The sequence below is a fragment of the Artemia sp. Qi Xiang Cuo genome, chromosome 14 (assembly GCF_049724085.1).
Source record: "Artemia sp. Qi Xiang Cuo chromosome 14, ASM4972408v1, whole genome shotgun sequence".
In the NCBI taxonomy this organism is placed as follows: domain Eukaryota; kingdom Metazoa; phylum Arthropoda; class Branchiopoda; order Anostraca; family Artemiidae; genus Artemia; species Artemia sp. Qi Xiang Cuo.
In genome coordinates, this window is record NC_142807.1 from 336,730 (window position 1) to 358,863 (window position 22,134).

At 35.1% G+C, this 22,134-nt stretch overlaps 1 protein-coding gene across 2 annotated transcripts in view; it reads left to right on the forward strand.

Moving 5' to 3' along the window:
• The window catches only part of LOC148944027 (uncharacterized), a 122,157-nt gene that overhangs the window by 7,395 nt on the left and 92,628 nt on the right, over nt 1-22,134 (forward strand). Inside the window, exons 2-3 of one of the 2 annotated variants that reach the window (XM_089100377.1) lie at nt 4,703-4,845; nt 11,405-11,548. In XM_089100377.1, coding sequence (XP_088956503.1) covers nt 4,800-4,845; nt 11,405-11,548 — 190 coding nt within the window. In that variant the 5' untranslated portion in view covers nt 4,703-4,799. Of the gene's footprint in view, nt 1-4,702; nt 4,846-11,404; nt 11,549-22,134 lie in introns of those variants that run through there. The other variant, XM_089100379.1, reaches the window with a different exon arrangement.

Sequence of the window (22,134 nt, forward strand, 5' to 3'; positions counted from 1 at the left end):
TGACAAAACTCGCAATAATACATAGGCACATAGACTCTGAAGTCTATCAACGAATTAACTCCAAAATTACTGTTTTCATAAAAGGGAAATTTGTATTGGGGTGGACCCCAGAATGGCACGAACCAATCCAATAAAGAAGAGTTCAAATCCCTGGCTTTTGACTTTGTTCTATTGAATAGGATTATCTTTCAATGGCCCAGAACAGGAAGACCAAAATATGATTTAGCTTGAAAGCTTATTAATTATAAAACAACTTTAGGTTAACAATGATAGTTTAATTTATCATTGAAACTTATACTATAGGCAAATCTAAGCAAATGCAATTACGGAAACGAAAATTGGTCATTTATCTGAAAAAGAAAAGGAACAGGGGTGAAACCCCAACAATAGCCATTAGGGGGAAAATAGTCCAAAGGTCAATTAATTATGCCTCCAAGTTTGTCATAACCCCCAGGAGCCCTGGGGGTAATGGTTGTAAGTTATTGAAGCTGCCCACTGTTAATATGCAAAAAAAATTATTTGGGAAAGGTGCATGTTGGATTCTGGGTCCATAGATATTAGCAATATTTAAGGAACTACTGAGGGTATTAAATTGAAACTTTCAGGGGATGTTGAAGAGTGAGTCAGTGGATGTTGAAGTGAAGAGTGAAGGTGACAGAATATTAAGGTAAAATTGGCTAATGAAGTGTATGTTAAACTGATCCAAATGTTTGATAGGATAATTTATTTTTATCTCTTTTCATTTTGGGTTTCATTTATTCTTTGATAGTAATTTCTGGTCGTTTTGAGTTTGAATTATTAGAGGAATTTATTGCTGCTGGTCTTTATTATAATATGACTCCTTAATTATCTTTGAAAAATTTCTTTTGAGGGAAAGTGTTTTTTTAATTAGTTTTTATTCGTTTTTTTTAAGTTTTTTTTTATAATAAATATAATAGAAATTTCTACAGTTTTTTTAGATCTTTGGCTTAACAATTGAAGTACCCAATTCTAATTTATTAGTTCTAATTAGTGTTTTTTATTTATTTCAACCTCCCTTCAACATTCCCTGAAAGGTTCAACTAAATGCCGTTAGCCAGTTCTGCAATATTGCAGATATGTCCTACTGAAAATTGGGATACATATATTATATTTTTATTTAGTTCAACATCCCGCTCAACCTTCTCTGAAATTTTAAACTTAATACCATGAACTATTACGAGATATTATATTCACATTTTCAAAGTAACACCTTAAACTAGGTATTCTTTTCTTAGGCCACACTGTCGTTCTATGAGGTCATAGAATGGCAGTGTGGTTTAAGAAAAGAATGCCTAGTTTAAGGTATTACGCCGTATATATGGGGAAATGAGACAATCGAAGTGAACCACTATAAACTCAACTTTTCGTATCCAATTAGAAGACACGGAAGACTGCCACCTTCATTGGAAATTTGTTTTACTTTTGGGCAAGATTGAGCAACTTCGTCAGTGAACTCTCTCTGAAAATAATCTAGTGAACAATCCGGGAGTTCATTATTTTGTGAATGATCCAAAAAGTTATTTATTTTTTGTGTATATAAATGCTAGTTTCAATTATATTATTTAAGTAATACTACTGATGATGGTCGCTGTATATGTGATCAAAATATCTGGAATTTTGTACCTGTTTTTTTTTTTTTTTCATCGTCATAGAACAGATGTGTGGTTTAAGAAAAGAATACCTAGTTTAAGGTGCTACGTCGAAATTATTTAGTATATATGGGGAAATGAGACCATCCAAGTGGACAACTATAAACTCAACATTTCGTTTGCAATTAGAAGACACGGAGCTCTTTGCCACCTTCATTGGAAATTTGTTTTACTTTTGGGCCAGATTAAAGATGGAAATTTACATCAAGACTTAGAATGAACTTTGTCATTGAACTCTCTCTGAAAATAATCTTTTGAATAATCCAGAAGTTCATTATTTTGTGAATGACCTGAAAATTTATTTAATTTCTGGTGTATAAAAATGCTAGTTTCAATTATATTATTTTAGTAATACTACTGATGACGGTCACTGTATATGTTATCGAAACATCTGGACTTTTTTACCTGTTTTTTTTTCACTGTCTAAATAAATGAATTTATCCCCATTTGAAAATTTATTTGTTCAGTTACATGCACAGTTTTAACAAGCTGGATGTACATGGTATCTTTGGATTAGTTTTTTGAAACAGAAACAAAAGTAAAGAAAACTAAGAGACAGAAAAGAAATATAAAATGAGACTACAACAAAGAAATTTAGTCTAAGGAAAAGGACACTAAAGTTTAACCACAGTTTGAAGATGATTTATTTTGCATAACTGAGAAGTTGAAGAAGATTAAGGGAAAAAAAGAAATGCAAAAAAGATACATACTTTGCAAATTCAGTCTGTCATGGCATAAAAGAAGGGAAAGATGATAACTTCTACCAAAGGGGGTGAAGCTGGGTGGAAAGGCTGTAAAAATTATACATATTAGTTAGACTGACATCAAGAGAGATGTTTCTCCTTAGTAGTTAGTATTTTAACAATTTGTTTTACTTTAAAAGAGGAGAATATTGAACAAACACAGATCCATCTGCGTTAAGGTTGTTGGCATCACAAACTAAAAAAAAAGACCAGTCTTTGGATGCTTAGAAATAACAAAATCAGCACATTTTCCATTAATATCTTGGTTTGGCAATTAATAGATGATAGCTATTGCAATAAAATTAAAGGGATGGCGGAGTGCTGTTAGTCTGATACTTAGCCAGAGGATTTCATCATACTCAGATAAACTAGGGACTCAAACAATCTTGGGGCAAAGGTTGCTCTTAGTAAAAAAACAAGACACCACCACCTTCTTTTCCAAGAGGGTGATCCAAAGAATGAAGTTTAATAAACTCCGAATAGTTTGACAGATAAAGGAACCCTTGTTCATGGGAATGTACTTATGTAACAACTATGACATCAATTTGATTTGATTCTGATAACACCTTGAATTTGGTAAGCTTTAAAATCAAAACTTTCAGCATTAGTAACAAAGAATTTTGGAAATTTATTCATTCTTAAGTTGTATTCACTGTCCCTGCAAATATCCTTGTTACTTTTTCTTGTTTTGTAAGAATACTGTTGTCAAATGAAACTAACAACTATGCGGAAAGACAGGTGTGAAAATTCTCTCAGATAACTGTCATTTTGGACAGAGATGAAAATGGAAGAAACCAAAACTAAAGGAAAATATGATTTAACTTACCGTTCCTTCAGGAAATAACTGTTGACTACAAACGAGCCAAAAAAAAAAAAAATGATTAATTTGAAAACTGGAAAATAGTTTGACATTGATACAGTGTATAGTTCAAGGACAATTACTAAGAATAACCTTCTCTGTAAAATACTAAAAACTATATTTTTAGTAATAACATCTTAGGTTAATCTGTCCTACTCCCGTACTTCAGGGTACTGAATAAAACTAGTTTAATGATTTTGTCTGTGTAAATCCTTTTCAAGCTGTGGATGTCCCTTTTTTCATGGTAAAATAAGTAGACTTAAATCAATTTTTTCCTTGTGGATGTATTCACCATCTCGTACCTAAGTCTAAGCACTTCAAGGTTACCAAGTTTTCAAGAATTATATAAAATAAGTCATAATTTTAAGCCCTAAGCTCCCCTAAACCTTGTTTCTATATTTCACATAAAGAAAGAAAAATGAGAAAAAATGTTGTTTTTATAGACCAAATGAAGATACTGCAAAAACAAAGCGAATGTTTCGAGAGTACAAACGCCTCTCTTCTTCAGTGAGAAACGAAACGAAGTATCAATAAAAGCCAAAAATTAAAAGAATTAAAACCAACTACCTAACAAACATAAAAGCGAGTTATTCGCCAATATCCGCGATTTGCACAAAATCCAAAAAAACATGAACTGCCATCGACGGATAGTAGCGAACAACTGACAAATGAAAGGAATCAATTCATTCACTCGAAAAAACAAAACGAAACAGCAATTAAATAAGTTGGAAAACTATGCCATTTGATTTCGGATTTTAATTAAGGCATTTCTTGCAGACACCCTTTGAAACCTAAGGGGTTGTTCACGTGTTTGATTAGATGACTGGAAAAGTGGTTCAAGGTTTATTTCAGGGATTACTAACGTATCGGCTTCTCTTTTGAGAAAACCGAAATATGACTCGTTTATTCTTAAATCACCGGAATCTCTGTTTATCTCTGTTGTGTGTATCTTTTCAGTATCTTCATTTGGCCTATAAAAACCCCATTTTTGCTTTTTTTTCTTTCTTTATGTGATGTCAGGCCAATGTGGTTTAAGAAATTATTTTCTATATTTCTGTTGCCATTAAAAAAACAAATGGGATCTGACCTTCCCATGTTGAATTTTATTGAAGTTCTTTTTTTGCAGGATATCACAATTTTCTTGCCAATTGTTGCAGTTTAATAAGAAGTTTTTGTTAATCTCTGTCAGGCAAATAGCCTTTTCTGCCCTTTTTGCTCTAAAAATATGAACTAAAAGAAAATAAACTACCGACTTATGGAATACAAATTTCTTTGTTTTTTGGGTATTCTATTCTTAAGTATAATGAAATTATGACTCCTTCCTTCCTCTCTCCTGTCACTCTATTAGAAAGAACACATTTACAATGTTCACAGGATGTAAAAACTGCATACAAAGACAAAAATCTTCTGTAATTTTTTTTTTTTTTTAGGAATTCACTAGTTTTTCATTCTTTGGCTATGTGTTTCTGGTTCAATACTTATTTCGATTAGAAGAAGAAAGCTGGGACTCCTCTGAAAATTCACAAAATGGCTGACCAGATCCCCTCTTTTGAGTTTATTGCTATTAAGCAGGGTAAGTTTGGATATGGTCAATTTAGCTTCATTATTTTGCTTCTAGTTGTTTTGACATGCCTTACTGGAGAAAAACAACATTAGCCTCTAGGTGATGTGAGAGGACTAGAGTATTTTCTGTGCTTCTGGAAATCTTTTTTGTTTAAAGTTCGACTAGATTATTTATTTAAGTCAAATTTTCTCTGGGATTCATTTATTTGTTTATAGTAATTTTTGTTTATTTATGTTTAACCTGTCATATGGTTTTATTTCTGTCCCTTTTTCTTTTAGTCCTGCTGTTCACTTTCCAGTGATGCGTTTCCAATCACAATGTGAATTATGTAGCCTTCTAGTTTTAGAGCCCTTGCAAAATGAATGGTGGCCTTTTCAAGGTTTTCAGGTTGACATTAAGGATTATAAACACCAGCCAATGTGCTGGAAACGAAGGACTGGGGTTGTTATGACATTGTGACATAGCCTGGGGTGTCAACTTTGTCAGAAGCTCCTTCCTATGTCACTATCCCCAGAAAACAAACCCTGCTACCATGGCTCTATAGTGGACCTTTCACGAATTAAATAGAAAAAACAAGTTTTTTAAACTGAAAGTAAGGAGCGACATTAAAACTTAAAACGAACAGAAATTATTCCCTATATGAAAGGGCCTGTCCCCTCCTCAATGCCTCGCTCTTTACGCCAAAGTTTTTTATTGTTTTAAAAAATAAATTTGTGAGACAAAGTCAAACTTTAGCGTAAAGAGCGAGGCGTTGAGGAGGGGACAGCCCCTTTCATATACGGAATAATTTCTGTTCGTTTTAAGTTTTAATGTCGCCCCTTACTTTCAGTTTAAAAAACTTATTTTTTTTATTTAATTTCTGATCGTTTTTTAGTTAATGCAGCTTTTATTTTGGCTCACCGTCATTGAATAAGTAAACAAAATTTGCATAAAAATTTTAATTTTCTTTTGCTAACTGGCTGTCTCTAAAATTGGTTCTGACATAACATAAAAGTTAACTTGCGTAACAAACTTCTATATTCGTATATTTTTCTTCTGGCAAAAAATACAAAGTTGCGGATTTTTGCAGATATGAGCTTGAAACCTATGTTATAGGGTTTTCTGATACGCTGAATCTGACGATTCAGTGATTTTCATTAAAATTCTTATACTTTTAGGGGATGTTTCCCCCCTCCTTAAAAAATCAGGTAAATTTTCTCGGGCTCGTAGCCTATGATGAGTAATGCTAAACTTAATAAAATTCATGTATATAGAGTCCGCATTAACAGCCCATTTTTTTGACGCATTTATTGAAACCAAAGTTACGTTTTTAAAAGTTTCGATTACTACTGAGCAGTATCGCTTGTTTTTTTTTATTACGCAGATAATATTACGTATATGATGGGGTTCTCCCCTTAGTCAATACCACGCTCTTTACGTTAAAAGTTAAAAAAATTTTAATTCACAAACCCCTGAATCTCCTTTTCCGTTTAATTAGAATAGATAGCTCTTTCGAAAGCATAAAAAAAACTGTAGCGTAAAGAGCGAGGTATTGACTTGGGGGAGAACCCCCTCATATACGTAATAATTTCTGTTCATTTTAAGTTCCAATGTTGCTTCTTACTTTCAGTTGAAAACACTTGTTTTTTTTAATTTAATTTCTGATCGTTTTTTAAATAATGCCTGGAAATCCGGCGCCCCCTTCATAGAAATGTCCCTTACCCCAAAGAAACATCCCCCACGGAAAAATTCTCCCGAGTAACCCCCTCCTCCAGCCCCCCCCCACCAGAAAATATTCTTCCTGAAAATGTCTGTATACTTCCCAATAACCAATACAATATGTAAGCAATATTCATAACTTGCAAAGTTCATAACTTGCAGCCCTTCCCCTGGGAACTGTGGGGGATTAAGTCATCGTAAAAGACATATTTATTAGATTTTCGACTATGCTGAACAAAATAGCTATCTCAAAATTTTAATTGGGTGACTTTGAGAAAAAACAAGCGTGGGAGGGGGCCTAGTTGCCCTCCTTTTTTTGGTCACTCAAAAAGGGCACTAGAAATTTTAATTTCCGTTCCAATGAGCCCTCCTACGATATTCTAGGACCACTGGGTCAATACGATTACCCCTGGGGAAAAGAAAAAAACAACAACAAACAAACAAATAAACACGCACCCGTGATCTTTCTTCTGGCAAAAAATGCAAAATTCCACATTTTTGTAGATAGGAGCTTGAAACCTCTACAGTAGGGTTCTGTAATACGCTGAATCTGATGGTGTGAATTTAATTAAGGTTCTATAAATTTTTGAGGGTGTTACCCCCTGTTTTTGAAAATCAGCCAAATTTTCTCAGGCGCGTAAATTTTGATGGGTAAGATTAAACTTGATGAAACTTGTATATTTGAAATCAGAATTAAAATCTGATTCTTTTGATGTATATATTGGTACCAAAATTCCGTTTTTTAGAGTTTCGGTTACCATTGAGCCGGGTCGCTCCTTACTTACAGTTCGTTACCACGAACTGTTTGACTTTCAAACAGTTCGTGCTAACGAACTCCACGTAAGGAGTAACTCAGCTCAATAGTAGCCGAAATCGCAAAAAACGAAATTCTGATAACAGTAGATGCATCTAAGGGCTTTGTTTTTAATGCTGATTCTAAATGCATAAATCATATTATGTTTAGTGTTACCCATCAAAAGCTTCAAGCCTGAGAAAATTTGCCTGATTTTATAAAAAGAGGAAAACACTCCCAAAAGGTCAAGCAATCCCAATTAAAATTGTAAAGATTCAATGTACCAGAAAACCAAAAAAGATCATGGATGGGTGTTTATTTGTTTGATTGTTCTCCCCAGGGGTGATTATATGGAAACACTGGTCTTTAAAGATTCGGAGAAGACTCGTTCCTATGAAAGTCTAAAGCTCTTTTGCGGTTTTAAATTGACCAAAAATACTGGAAGGCAACTATCCCCTCCTCTCTCTCACACGCCTCTTTTTTCCCCAGAGACATCCGATCCAAAATTTTAGGATTGTGATTTAATTGAACATAGTTGAAAGGCCCATGCCTTTGGGTATGACTTGACCTTAATATACAAAAAAATTTGCTTTCGGGGAGGAGAGATTTTCTGTAAGGGCGATTTTTTGGGGGAATTTTTTGGGGAAAATTTTACAGGGGCAGGGGAGGTTTCCTCGCATAATTAGATAAACGGACTGATACTAAATTAAATGAAACAATTTTTTTTCAACTGAAAGTAAGGAGTAACATTAAAACTTGTAAGGGATAGAGATTATTCTGTGTGTGAAGGAGGGGGCTGCCCTTCCCTCAACCGTCGCTCTTCGTGCTAGTTTGACTTTATCTCAATTCTTTAAGAGATACCGCTCCCATATAAGGGCTCTTGAATCGGAATACGGAGTATTTTTCAAGAACTTTAAAACTTTAGCGCAAAGAGAAAGGGTTGACGAAATTTTATTAGCAAGGGTTGAGAACAAGGGTTTTATGGTTTTATCCTTACTATAACCGGTATTTCGAACAACACTGCAAACCGACTTTGGGGATAGTAGACTAATAACCAAAAAACACTATATATCTTCATTGCAAGATAGTCCTTGATGTCTTTGATTGTTTTTGGAGGTGATTTAGACGCTTTCTAGATGTATCATAAATGTATGTGTATATATCTGTCATCATACCAGCAAGGATAGATTCATTAAAAAGAAAAGTAAATGAAGAAAAATATAACTAAAAAGATCTGACCTTGCAATAGGGTGCCAGTTTCTCAGATGCATTTCTAGCTTCTAAAGCTTTTCTCATGTATTGTGTAAAAATAGTATTCAATAGTAATCGAATAAATAGGACGCATTCATGAGGGAACACGCAAACGATAATGAGCAAACTTATATTACACTTGCTTTATTTTGGACAAGTCAGAATTTGTTGATGTATCTCAAACCGTTGCTCTATACAAAATTTTGGGTTGTGCAACACAACCGTAAATTTTTGCTCGGGAAGATCTGTTTAAAAGAAATTGCGAAATTATAGTATAAGCTTGGCAGGTTTTACACTCAACATGGTCTTAGAGTAACAGCCGCGTTTCTGTGAAATGTTGCCGTTCTGGCAAACTAAGGCAAGTAGGTCGAGCAGCCCGTCTAACAATGGGACCATCCAAATCTGCTTCAATGTTGGAAGAACCAGTCTTGTTAGAAATCATAACATCCTACTTATAAGTGTCAAGGGCCAGACCGATTGTTTTATAATTATCTGAGATCTCCTGGAAATACTTTCTAATCTTTGAACGTCCCTGTTTATTTTAAATAAGTCATATGTAAAATATAAAATGTAAATATTTAAGTCTTTAAAAATACAGCACTGACAGGGTTGGTCCTGGGCTGGGAGGGTAGTATTGTTGTAAGGAACAGGTTAAGCAAAGTCCCTTTGCTTTACTCCCATAAAATAGGTACTCCATGCGATACAACGTTTGAAACAGTAATATGTGTGCTATGCTTTGATTATGTGATATATATGTATATATATATATATATATATATATATATATATATATATATATATATATATATATATATATATATATATTTATATATATATATTATGATGCCATAAGTCCCAAGATTTAAATATTCTCCAGACTCAAAATCATCTATCATCACACTTAACAAGCTTTTTACGTTAAAACTGAAAGTTTTAACCTAACACTGCAAGCTATTCCTGGGATATAAATACTACGCTCTTTTAAAAACCTGATATGATATAGTGTATTTCGATTTAGTTTAAGATTCTCCTCAGTATTCCTGGAAGTTTCACTGTAATACTCTATGTTGCAATTGTGCTACTAGTACAAGTACTAACAGTAGCAGTTGTAGTAACAGCAACGGTTATAGCAGTACTAGTTGTTGCATTATTGTAGTATTGTGCACATATTGCCTTTTGGTCATATTAACAACTTAAACAATTTCTGGAATATTGCTGATATGCATTTTTGACTATCTGCATGTACAGAGTGTGTTTTGATTTAGTTCGACACCCCCTTAACATTACTTTAATTTTTCGTCTTCATTCCCTTTACCTCAGTCTCAACTCAATACTCTAAGCTGTTCCTGAGTGATTGCTGACAATCCCTGACAATTTCGCTCTAATACTCTTAGCCTTGTTAGGAGTAATAGTCGTATTATTAACATAAGTCAAAATAGTCTCAGTGTATCTAGGTTGTAAAGCTACCCCGGCGGGATATCCTAGGACTGGGATAGAGTATGAACTAGAAACTTCCAGGAAAAGTTTATGTTTCTTTAAAACAAAATCTAAAGATACTATGTGCGTTTTGAAGATTTCTGGTTACTACCTCTGCCCTTGCTATTGAAGTACATGAATAGGCTGTAAGTGTGTCCAGGTTGTCAAAATAGCACAGATATAAGATATATGCTCCTATGTCTTAGGAACAGAGTATATTATTCAATTTTATTTCTCAGGGAAAGTTGAGGCGTGAAACTAAATCAAAATATACTGTGTATATAACACTTTTAGGAAGGGTGTATATTATTAGAAACTATTGAAAAATTTTGTTCAAAATACGTATAGTAAGCCAAAATACAGATTGTTATGAAGAAAGACTGAAAATTTTTTAAATATTCTTTTCTTAACCAATGAAAAAGACTATGTTAATAAAAAATGAACTAATATTAATGAAAAAAACTTTCTACAAAAAAACCTCCAAAGAATAGTAAAGAGCTACATTAAACCAAAGATAACCAGAAATGAAGTAGAATAATTTTCCAACCGTAAAACTACCGTAAATGAAACTCGAAACGAACAGAAATTACAATAAATAATCGATTTAAACTCAAAATGAGCAGAAACCAAGAAGAGTAGGGCTGACACGCCCTGTGGCTTCTAAAGACCATAACATGATTTGCAGTTTACTGAAAGAAAATACATTTAAATGTTTTTGTTTTTTTTAACTTTAATAAATCTAAAATTATTAAGACTCTCAGGAATGAATATCACTATGTATATTAAACTGTCTATACTTGTTCTTTTTTCAGTAATCATGGTTATGATGGTGATTTTACTCTTTCTATATTATGAGAAAAAAAACAAAGCAGCTTGAAAAAAGGGTTGTATTTAGTAAAGAGCGAATTATCTTATGGTCTTTCGAAGCCAAAGGGCGCGTCAGCCAACACCTCTTAGTTTCTGCTCCTTTTGTGATTGAATCGGTTATTTATTTTAATTTCTGTTCATGTTTGGCTTCATTTATTTATTGACGGTGATATATAGTAGTTTTACGCTTGAAAAATTATTTAGCTGTATTTATGCTTATATTTAGTTTAATCTAGCTTTTTACTTTTCTTTGCAAAACTTTTTTTGTGGAATTTTTTTAAAAATTAATTGTAATGAGCCTCACTTTAGCTAAAAAAGCAGAGGATTTAGGAAGGGGGCATTTCTTTGTATATTTGGGATTCTTCTGAAGGTGATAATGCCATCAAACAAAACATATCAAACATCAAACAGTCGAAGTATTTCCTAATTTGTAATTTTCTGGTTTAAGGTAGGTGTAAATAACTGCGAGTTTTTTTTCTTCAGAAATCAAGGCTGAAGAAGAGATCTTCGGCATTACCGATTCTGCCTTTTCACTGGATCATGAAGACCCCAAGACAATCTTTTCTTTCTCTCAAGTAGAGGTTAAAGAAGACCCCGAATTGACTCAGATAGCTAGTAATGACGAAGGTATAGTTACGTGCAAGAGAAAATTCTGTTTTACTTTGTTTTTTTTTTCTGTTTTCTTTGAATATCAAGATTCTGTTGATATTGGTTAAATGAATGATTGTATCGGTAAACTTCCGTAGCACCTGATACAGAACATTTTAAACACAGAAGAAGTAGCTGGTAACGCGATGTTATATATATATATATATATATATATATATATATATATATATATATATATATATATATATATATATATATATATATATATATATATATATATATATATATATATATATATATATATATATATATATATATATATATATATATATATATATATATATATATATATATATATATATATATATATATATATATATATATATATATATTTTCTATAAACCAACCTTATATGCCCCGAGGGCATAAATTACAACCCTTGCCCTGAGGGCTGTGGGGGAATTGTCACCTTCAAAGACCTAATTTCCAGAACTTCCAACAACGTTGAAGAAATTGCTATCTCAAAATTTTAATTGTATGTGTTTTGGAGAAAGGTGGGCGTGAGAGGGGGGGGGGGGTTAGTTGCCCTCCAATAATTTTTGATTATTAAAAACAGTATTTTACGTTTGAATTTCCAATCAAATGAACCCTTTTTGAAGTTTCTACGACAACGCTTTCTATAAAAACCTTATATGCCCCAGGACATAAATTACAACCCTTGCCCTGATTGCTCTGGGGGGAGTGTCCTCCTCAAAGACATAATTTACAGATCTTTAAAGTATGTTGAACAAAATGGCTATCTCAAAATTTTGATGGATGTGCTTGGGGAAATGGTGGGCGTGGAAGGGGTGTTAGTTGCCTTGCAATCACTTTTGGCTATTAAAAAGAGCACAAGTCCTTCCAATTTCCAATCGAATGAGCCCTTTTTAAAGTTTCTACGACAACTCATTCGATACGAAGTGCCCTGGTCTAAAACAAAAAAAAAGTAAATGAATAATACATTGTGCCAACATCGTTTGCTACTTAGGCAGCGCTATCGCATTGCCTATGATTTTAATGCAAAAAATTGCTGTGAAATTTCAGACAGGAAAGAGCCTATGGTTTTTTCCTAGTTAGAATAGTAAGAGACGGGCTTCAGTATGGCACTATATCCTAAACAAGTAACTTTTCAAAAGATGCTTTTATTATCTTAACTTTTAGTTACTACGTGCCGTAGTTTTTTCTTTACTAGGTTTCATATGTTTTCGGTAAAACTTACAAAGTCCCCATTTATAATGAACTATATAGATACTTTATGTAAATATATCTAAGTGCCTTTTATAATAGCTTTATATTTGTTCTTTATTATAATTACTATACAGTTCGTTACCACGAACTGTTTGATTTACTATGGACATACCTTGGCTCTTTAATATAAAAAAATGCCACCGCGGTATAACTTACAACCTTTGCCTTGAGGGTTGTGGGGGGGGGGGGAGGAGGGTTGTCATCCTCAAAGAAACAATTTCTGGGCATTTCAACTATGTTAGCTCATGTCCACCGCTTAAAGCCGTGAATGGTTAGACCGTTGCTCAGGTGGTAACCATGTGCTACACACATAACAACAATATTTTTTCATTTTCACGTAGGGTCCCAATCTAGCCCATCTCTGCTGCTTAAATCACGGATGCATATAGCCGTGAATGGTTAGACCGTTGCTCACTGGTAACCATGCGCTACATACATACTAACAATACTTTTTAATTTTCACATGGGGTCCCAATCTAGCCCATGTCCGCCGCTTCCATCATGCAAGCCCAATTTTATTTGTTCTATAATTGTACCCTTATATTGTGCTTCTCTTTGTTTAGTCTCTCTCCAATCATCTTTCAAATAGTTGACTAAGCTCGTTGACTAAGCTCGGCCCCGCAATCTGAGCAAATTTCATTTTTTCACAAATTTTTCAAGTTTGGGGTCCCTTGACTGAGACTCAGGGTAGGTGGGCGCCCCCAAAAATTGTCCCAAATTCCTCTCACCTTAGCAATTGTTAACGGAAGCTTAAGGCCGTGAATGATTAGACCGTTGCTGAAGCGCTAACCATGCGCAACACACATAGCAACAATATATTCATTTTCTCATTGGGTCCCAATCTAGCCCATGTCCGCCGCTTCCACTATACAAGCCCAATTTTTTTTTGTTCTATAGTTGTACGCTTATATTGTGATTCTCTTTGCCTAGTCTCTCTCCAAGCATCTTCCAAATAGTATCTATTCATTGTCTAAGCTTTTCTATAAAAAACCTTATATGCCTCCTGGGCATAAATTACAACCCTTGCCCTGACGGCTGTGGGGGGAGTTTCCTCCTCAAAAACATAATTTCCAGATCTTTAAACTAAGTTGAACAAAACGGCTATCTCAAAATTTTGATTGGATGTGTTTGGGGAAATGGTGGGCGTGGAAGGGGTGTTAGTTGCCTTCCTATCACTTTTGGCTATTAAAAAGGGCACAAGCCCTTCCAATTTCCAATCGAATGAGCCCTTTTTGAATTTTCTACGACAACTCCTTCGATACGAAGTGCCCTGGTCTAAAACCAAAAAAAAACTAAATAAATAATACATTGTGCCAGCATCGTCCGCTACTTAGGCAGAGCTATCGCACTGCCTATGATTTTAATGTAAAAAAAGCTATGAAATTACAAACAGGAAAGAGCCTATGGTTTTTTCCTAGTTAGAATAGTAAGAGATAAGCTTCAGTATGGCACTATATCCTAAACAAGTAACTTTTCAAAAGATGCTTTTATTATCTTAACTTTTAGTTACTACGTGCCGTAGTTTTTTCTTTACTAGGTTTCATATGTTTTCGGTAAAACTTACAAAGTCCCCATTTATAATGAACTATATAGATACTTTATGTAAATATATCTAAGTGCCTTTTATAATAGCTTTATATTCGTTCTTTATTATAGTTACTATAGAGTTCGTTACCACGAACTGTTTGATTTACTATTGACATACCTTGGCTCCTTAATATAAAAAAAATGCCACCGCGGTATAACTTACAACCTTTGCCTTGAGGGTTGTGGGGGAGGGTTGTCATCCTCAAAGACCTAATTTCTGGGCATTTCAACTATGTTAGCTCATGTCCACCGCTTAAAGCCGTGAAGGATTAGACCGTTGCTCAGGTGGTAACCATGTGCTACACACATTTCACTTGGGGTCCCAGTCTAGCCCATCTCTACTGCTTAAATCACGGATGCATATAGCCGTGAATGGTTAGACCGTTGCTCACTGGCAACCATGCGCTACACACACACCAACAATATTTTTTCATTTTCACATGGGGTCCCAATCTAGCCCATGTCCGCCGCTTCCATCATACAAGCCCAATTTTTTTTGTTCTATAATTGTACCCTTATATTGTGCTTCTCTTTGCCTAGTCTCTCTCCAATCATTTTTCAAATAGTACCTATTCGTTGACTAAGCTCGGCCCTGCAATCTGAGCAAATTTCAATTTTTCACAAATTTTTCAAGTTTCAGGTCACATGCCCGAGACTCAGGGTAGGTGGGCGCCCCCCAAAATTGTCCCAAATTCCTCTCTCACTTTAGCAATTGTTAACGGAAGCTTAAGGCCGTGAATGGTTAGACCATTGCTGAAGCGCTAACCATGCGCAACAAACATAGCAACAATATATTCATTTTCTCATGGGGTCCCAATATAGCCCATGTCCGCCGCTTCAATTATACAAGCCCAATTTTTCTTTTCCTATAGTTGTACCCTTATATTGTGATTCTCTTTGCCTAGTCTCTCTCCAAGCATCTTCCAAATAGTACCTATTCATTGCCTAAGATTAGCCCCGCAATCTGAGCAAATTTAAAATTTTCACCAATTTTTTAAGTTTTGGGTCACTTGCCCGAGACTCTAGGCAGGTGGGCGCCCCTAAAATTGTCCCAAATTCCTCTCTCGCTCTAGCTCTTGTTCACGGATGCCTAAAGCCGTGAAGGGTTAGACCGTTGCTCAGGCGGTAACCATGCGGTAAACACATACCAACAATATTTTTCATTTTCACATGGGATCCCAATCTAGCCCATGTCCACCAGGTTTTCGATGGTCAAGGTTGGTGATTTCCACATCGTTTGATAGTTTAGGTGTTGCTTCATCATTTCTATCATCATTTATAGTAACTGCAACTGCAAATTTTCGCTCTTTGGGCCTTACAACAGACATTAGATTATATAAACAACTGATGCGTTGGAAACGCATCAGTTGTATATATATAAATATTTATATAAATATTATATATATATAAATATTTATATATATATATATATATATATATATATAAATATATATATATATATAATATATATATATATATATATATATATATATATATATATATATATATATATATATATATATATATATATATATATATATATATATATATATATATATATATATATATATATATATACATATATATATATATTATTTGTGTGGTAAGCCACGACTGCCACCAGATATTGGCGCAAAAATGGTGCTACACCACCTACTGGAGGGGTAGCCTCGCTGGCGCCAAATATTATAATGGAGTGCCTGCGGTTACCACTATTATTCCGTAAATATAGAGTATGGTAATACCCAATTACGGTATACCCTGTTCCAGGGTATGATAACGTGATCGAACGGTCAAACATCCAAACTCTAGGCCAAGGGTGCCCAACCTGCGTTACCACTAATATTTCTAGCTATCTCCTTGCAGGATAAGTGGACCCCCTGTCGATATAATAAATGACGGTATGTCTCGCAACTCTTTTGCTACTACAAATTATATAATCTCAGCCCTTCTGTAGGCTGCCAGACTCCACCTTTCAATTTTCAATTGAATGAGCCCTTTTCGAAGTTTCTGTGACAACCACTTCTATAAAAACCTTACATGCCCCCAGGGCATAACTTACAACCCTTGCCCTGAGGGGTGTGGGGGGTTTGTCACCCTCAAACACATAATTTTCAAAAGTTTCAACAAGGGTTGTAAGTTATGCCCTGGGGGCATATAATGTTTTTATAGAAAGTGTTGTCGTAAAACTTGAAAAAGGGCTCACTCGATTGGAAATTGAAAGGATTAGTGCCTTTTTTAATAGTTGAAAGTGATTGGAGGGCAAGTAACCCCGCTCTCGCGCCCATCATTTCCCCAAACACATGCAATCAAAATTTTGAGATATCCATTTTGTTCAACATAGTTGAAAGTTTTCGAAATTAGGTCTTTGAGGATGAAAACCCCCTCAGAGCCCTCGGGGCAAGGGTTGTAAGTTATGCCCTGAGGGCATAAGATTTTTATAGATAGCGCTGTCGTAGAAAGTTTGAAAAGGGCTCATTCATTTGGAAATTGAAATGGCTAGTGCCCTTTATAATAGTCGAGAGTAATTGGAGGACATCTAACCCCCCTCTCACGCCCACCATTTCACCAAACATATCCAATCAAAATTTGTAGATAACCATTTTGTTCAACGTAGCTGGAAGTTCGGGAAACTAGGCCTTTGAGGATGACAACCCCCCCAAAGCCCTCATGGCAGGGGTTGTAAGTTCTGCCTTGGGCGCATATAATGTTTTTATTGAAAGGGTTGTCGTAGAAATTTCAAAAAGGGCTCATTCTATTGGAAATTGAAAGGGCTAGTCTTTTTTTTAAGTCGAAAGTGATTCTGCACTCTTTAATAGTAGAAAGTGATTGGACGGCAACTAACCCCCCTCTCACGCCCACCATTTCCCCAAACACATCCAATCAAAATTTTGAGGTAGCCATTTTTTTCAACGTAGCTTAAAGATCTGGAAATTAGGTCTTTGAGTATGACACCTCCCCCCCACAGCCCTCAGGGCAAGGGTTGTAAGTTGTGCCCTGGGGGCATATAATGTTTTTATAGAAAGTGTTGTCGTAGAAACTTCAAAAAGGGCTCATTCGATTGGAAATTGAAAGGGCTAGTGCTATTTTTAAGTCGAAACTGATTGGAGGGCAACTAACCTCCTTCTCACGCCCACCACTTCCCCAAACGCATCCAATCAAAATTTTGAGATAGCCATTTTGTTCAACGTAGTTGAAAGTTCTGGAAATTATGTTTACCCCTCAGGGCAATGGTTGTAAGTTATGCCCTGGGGCCATATAAGGTTTTTATTGATATTGTTGTCGTAGAAACTTCGAAAAAGGCTCACTCAGTTGGAAATAGAAAGGACTAGTGCCCTTTTTAAAAGTCGAAAGTGATTGGGGGCAACTAACCCCCCTCTCTCGTCCACCATTTCCCAAAACACATCCAATCAAAATTTTGAAAGCCATTTTGTCAACGTAGTTGAAAGTTCTGGAAATTAGATCTCTGAGGATGACACCTCCCTCCCCCGCAACCCCCATGGCAAGGACTGCAATCTTTTCCCTGTATGCTTGTAAGGTTTTTATAGAAAGTGTTGTCGTAGAAACTTCAAAAAGGGCTCAATTTTGAGATAGCCATTTTGTTCAACCTAGTTTAAAAATCTTGAAATCAGGACTTTGAGGATGACAATCCCTCCCCCCCACAACCCTCAGGGCAAGGTTGTACGTTAAGCTGTGGGGGCATATAAGGTTTTTATAGAAAGTGTTGTCGTAGAAACTTCAAAAAGGGCTCATTCGATTGGAAATTGAAAGGGCTAGTGACATTTTTAATAGTCGAAAGTGATTGTAGAGTAACTAACCCCCTTCTTACGCCCACCACTTCCCCAAACGCATCCAATCAAAATTTTGAGATAGCCATTTTGTTCAACGTAGTTGAAAGTTCTGGAAATTATGTCTTATAGGATGACAAACCCCCCACACCCCTTAGGGCAAGGGTTGTAAGTTATGCCCTGGGGCCATATAAGGTTTTTATTGATATTGTTGTCGTAGAAACTTCGAAAAGGGCTCACTCAATTAGAAATTGAAAGGACTAGTGCCCTTTTTAAAAGTTGAAAGTGATTGGAGGGGGGGGCCCCCCTCTTACGCCCACAATTTCCCCAAACACATCCAATCAAAATTTTGAGATACTAATTTTTTTCAACGTAGTTGAAAGTTCAGGAAATTAGGTCTTTGAGGATGACACCCCCCCCCCCACACAACCTACATAGAAAGGATTGCAAGCTTTGCCCTGGATGCATATGTTTTTTATAGAAAGTATTGTCGTAGAAACTTCAAAAAGGGCTCATTCGATTGGAAATTGAAAGGGCTAGTGCCATTTTTAATAGTCAAAAGGGATTGGAGGGCAACTAACCTCCTTCAAACGTCCACCATTTCTCCAAACACATCCAATGAAAATTTTGAGATAGCCAATTTGTTCAACGTAGTTGAAACTTTTGGAAATTATGTCTTTGAGGGTGACAAACCACCCACACCCCTCAGGGCAAGGGTTATAAGTTATGCCCTGGGGGCATATATAGTTTTTTATAGAAAGTGTTTTCTCAGAAACTTCAAAAAGGGCTCATTTGATTGGAAATTGAAAGGGCTTGTGTCCTTTTAATAGTCGAAAGTGATTGGAGGGCGACTAACCCCCCTCTTACACCCACCATTTCCCCGAACACATCCAATCAAAATTTTGAGATAACCATTTTGTTCAACGTAGTTGAAAGTTCCGGAAATTATGTCTTTGAGGATGACAAATCCCCCATAGCCCCGCGGGCAAGGGTTATAAGTTATGTCCTAGGGGCATAAAAGGTTTTTATAGAAAATGTTGTCTTAGAAAGTTGAAAAAGGGCTCATTGAATTGGAAATTGAGAGGGCCAGTGCCTTTATTAATAGTCAAAAGCGATCAGAGCCCGTCACGCCCATTATTTCCCCAAACACTTCAACAATCAACATTTTGATATAGCCTTTTGTTGAACATAGTTGAAGGTTCTGGAAATTATGTCTTTGAATATGACGACCCCACCCCCACAGCCCTCAGGGCTAAGGTTTTAAGTTCTGCCCTGGGGGCATATAAGGTTTTTACAGAAAGCATTGTCGTAAAAACTTCAAAAAAGACTCATTCGATCGGAAATTGAGAGGGCTATATTCCTTTTTAATAGTCGAAAGTAATCGGAGGAAGAATCACCCACCCATGCACATCATTTCCCCAAACATTTCGGATCAAAATTTTGTATTGCCATTTTGTTAAACGTAGTTGAAAGGTCTGGAAATTATGTCTTTGAGGATGACAACCCTCCCCCCATAGACCTCAGGACAAGGGTCGTAAGTTAGGCACTTGGGTCAGATAAGGTTTTTATAGAATGTTTTATCATAGAAGCTTCAAAAAAGGCTCATTCGATTGGAAATGGAGAGGACTAGTGCCTTTCTTATTTGTCGAAAGTGATTAGAGGCCAAATGCCCCCCCCCTCCCCATACGCCCATCATTTCCCCAAACACTTCCAATATAAATTTTGAGTTAGCAATTTTGTTCAACGTATTTGAAAGGTCTAGAAACTATGTCTCTGCGTTTAACAAATCCCCCCTGCCCTCAGGGCAAGGGGTTTAAGTTATGCCCTGGGTTTAAATATAAGGTTTTTATAGAAAGCATGGTCATATAAACTTCGGAGGGGGCTCATTGGTTTGGTAATCAGACGCTCTAGTGCTCTTTTTAAGAGTAAAAGTGATAGGAGGGCAGCTACCCCCCCCCCCCCACACACACACACACAAACACATCGTATTGTTCAAAAATGCTTCTAATAGACATTTTGAGATAGCCATTCTATTCAAAATAGCCTAAATATCATATAACAATGCTTCTGGGGTTGAAACAATCCCCAGAGATCAGGGGCGAGGGTTATAAGTTATGTCCTGGGGGTATTTAAGGTTTTTATGTAAGGGATGGTTGTTTAAATCTAGACGATGCTCAGTCTTTTTCTCTGAAAAAGACTATGTCAATGTAAAACGAACAGAAATTAATAAAAAAAACTTTTTCCACGAAATAAGTTTTTTCAAAAAAAAAGTAAAGAACTCCATTAAAGCAAAAATGAATAAAAATAAAATCATCTAATCTACCAAGCATACAACTACCACAAATCAGTATCAATAAATAAATGAAACCCAATTAAGAACAAGAATTTAAATTAAGAATTTAATTAAGAATTTAAGAATTTCAATTAAGAATTTAAAATAAAGAACAGAGGCAAAATCAAAACGAGCAAAAAATAATCTGAGTAGGGTTCTAAAACCCTATGCTTTCTAAAAGCCAGAATATGATTTTTACTTTACTGAAAAAATTATTTTAAATGTTTTTATTTTTATAACTTTAAGAAATCAAAAATTAATTAAGATTTTAAGGAATAAATATCAGCCTATGTATATTAAACTGACAATGCACATTTTTTTTTTCAGTAAATCCATTTGAATATTTTTCAGTATTAATTAAAAAAAAACTTTTTCTACAAAATAAGTTTTTCAACAAAAAGTAAAGAACTCCATCAAACCAAAAATGAACGAAAATAGAATCAAACAATCTACCAAGCATACAACTACCACAAATCAGTATCAATAATTAAATTAAACCCAATACGAACAAAAATTAAAATAGATAACAGAGTCAAGCTCAAAACAAGCAGAAATTAATATGAGTAGGGTTCAAAACCCCTATGATTTCTAAAAGCCAGAATATAATTTGTACTTTACTGAAAAAAATCAGATGAATTTACTGAAAAAAAATGTGCATTGTCAGTTTAATATACATATGCTGATATTTATTTCTTAAAATCCTAATTAATTTTTCATTTCTTAAAGTTATAAAAGTGAAAACATTTAATAGATTTTTTCCAGTAAAGCACAAATCATTTCATAACTTATTTTGTGGAAAAAGTATTTTTTTTAAGTATTCGTTTTATATTGACATAGTCTTTTTCAGGGAAACAGAAAATAGTAGTTTGAATCTTTCCGGTTTTCCTTTAAGAATTTATAGTTTAGCCTGCTATTTATATTCTGGAGAAACTTTTTCAAAATTTTTTAAGTAGGCCTACATAAACTCTTTTCAAAATTATGACACAAATAGTAGTGTTTAATTTTTGATTTCTTCAGCTCATTTTACGAATGGGCTTTTTTCATACGTTGAACAAAATGGCTATCTCAAATTTTGATTAGAGATTTTTGGGGAAACGATGGGCGTGGGGTTGCATTTGCCCTCTGATCACTTTCGACTAATATAAAATGCACTAGTCCTCTCAATTTCTAATCGAATGAGCCCTTTTTGAAGCTTCTACGAAAAAACTTTCTATGAAAGCCTTATATTCCTCAAGGGCATAACGTAAGACCCTTGTCCTGAGGGCTATCGGGAGAGGGGGGTGAGTTCCTCAAATTTCCAGACCTTTCAACTTCGTTGAACAACATGAATATATCAAAATATTGATCTGAAATGTTTGGGGAAATGATTGGCGGGGGGGGGGGATTCTACCTCCCTTTTAGCTTCGACTATTAAAAAGGGTAATGGGCCTCTCAATTTCCAATAAAATTAGCCTTTTTTGAAGTTTTTACGACAACGCTTCTTATAAAAACCTTTTATGCCCCCAGGGCATAACTTACAATCTGAGCACTGAGGGGTGTGGGGGGACATCATACTTAAAGACAAAATTTTAGGACCCTTTAACTACCTTCAAGAAAATGGTTGTATCACA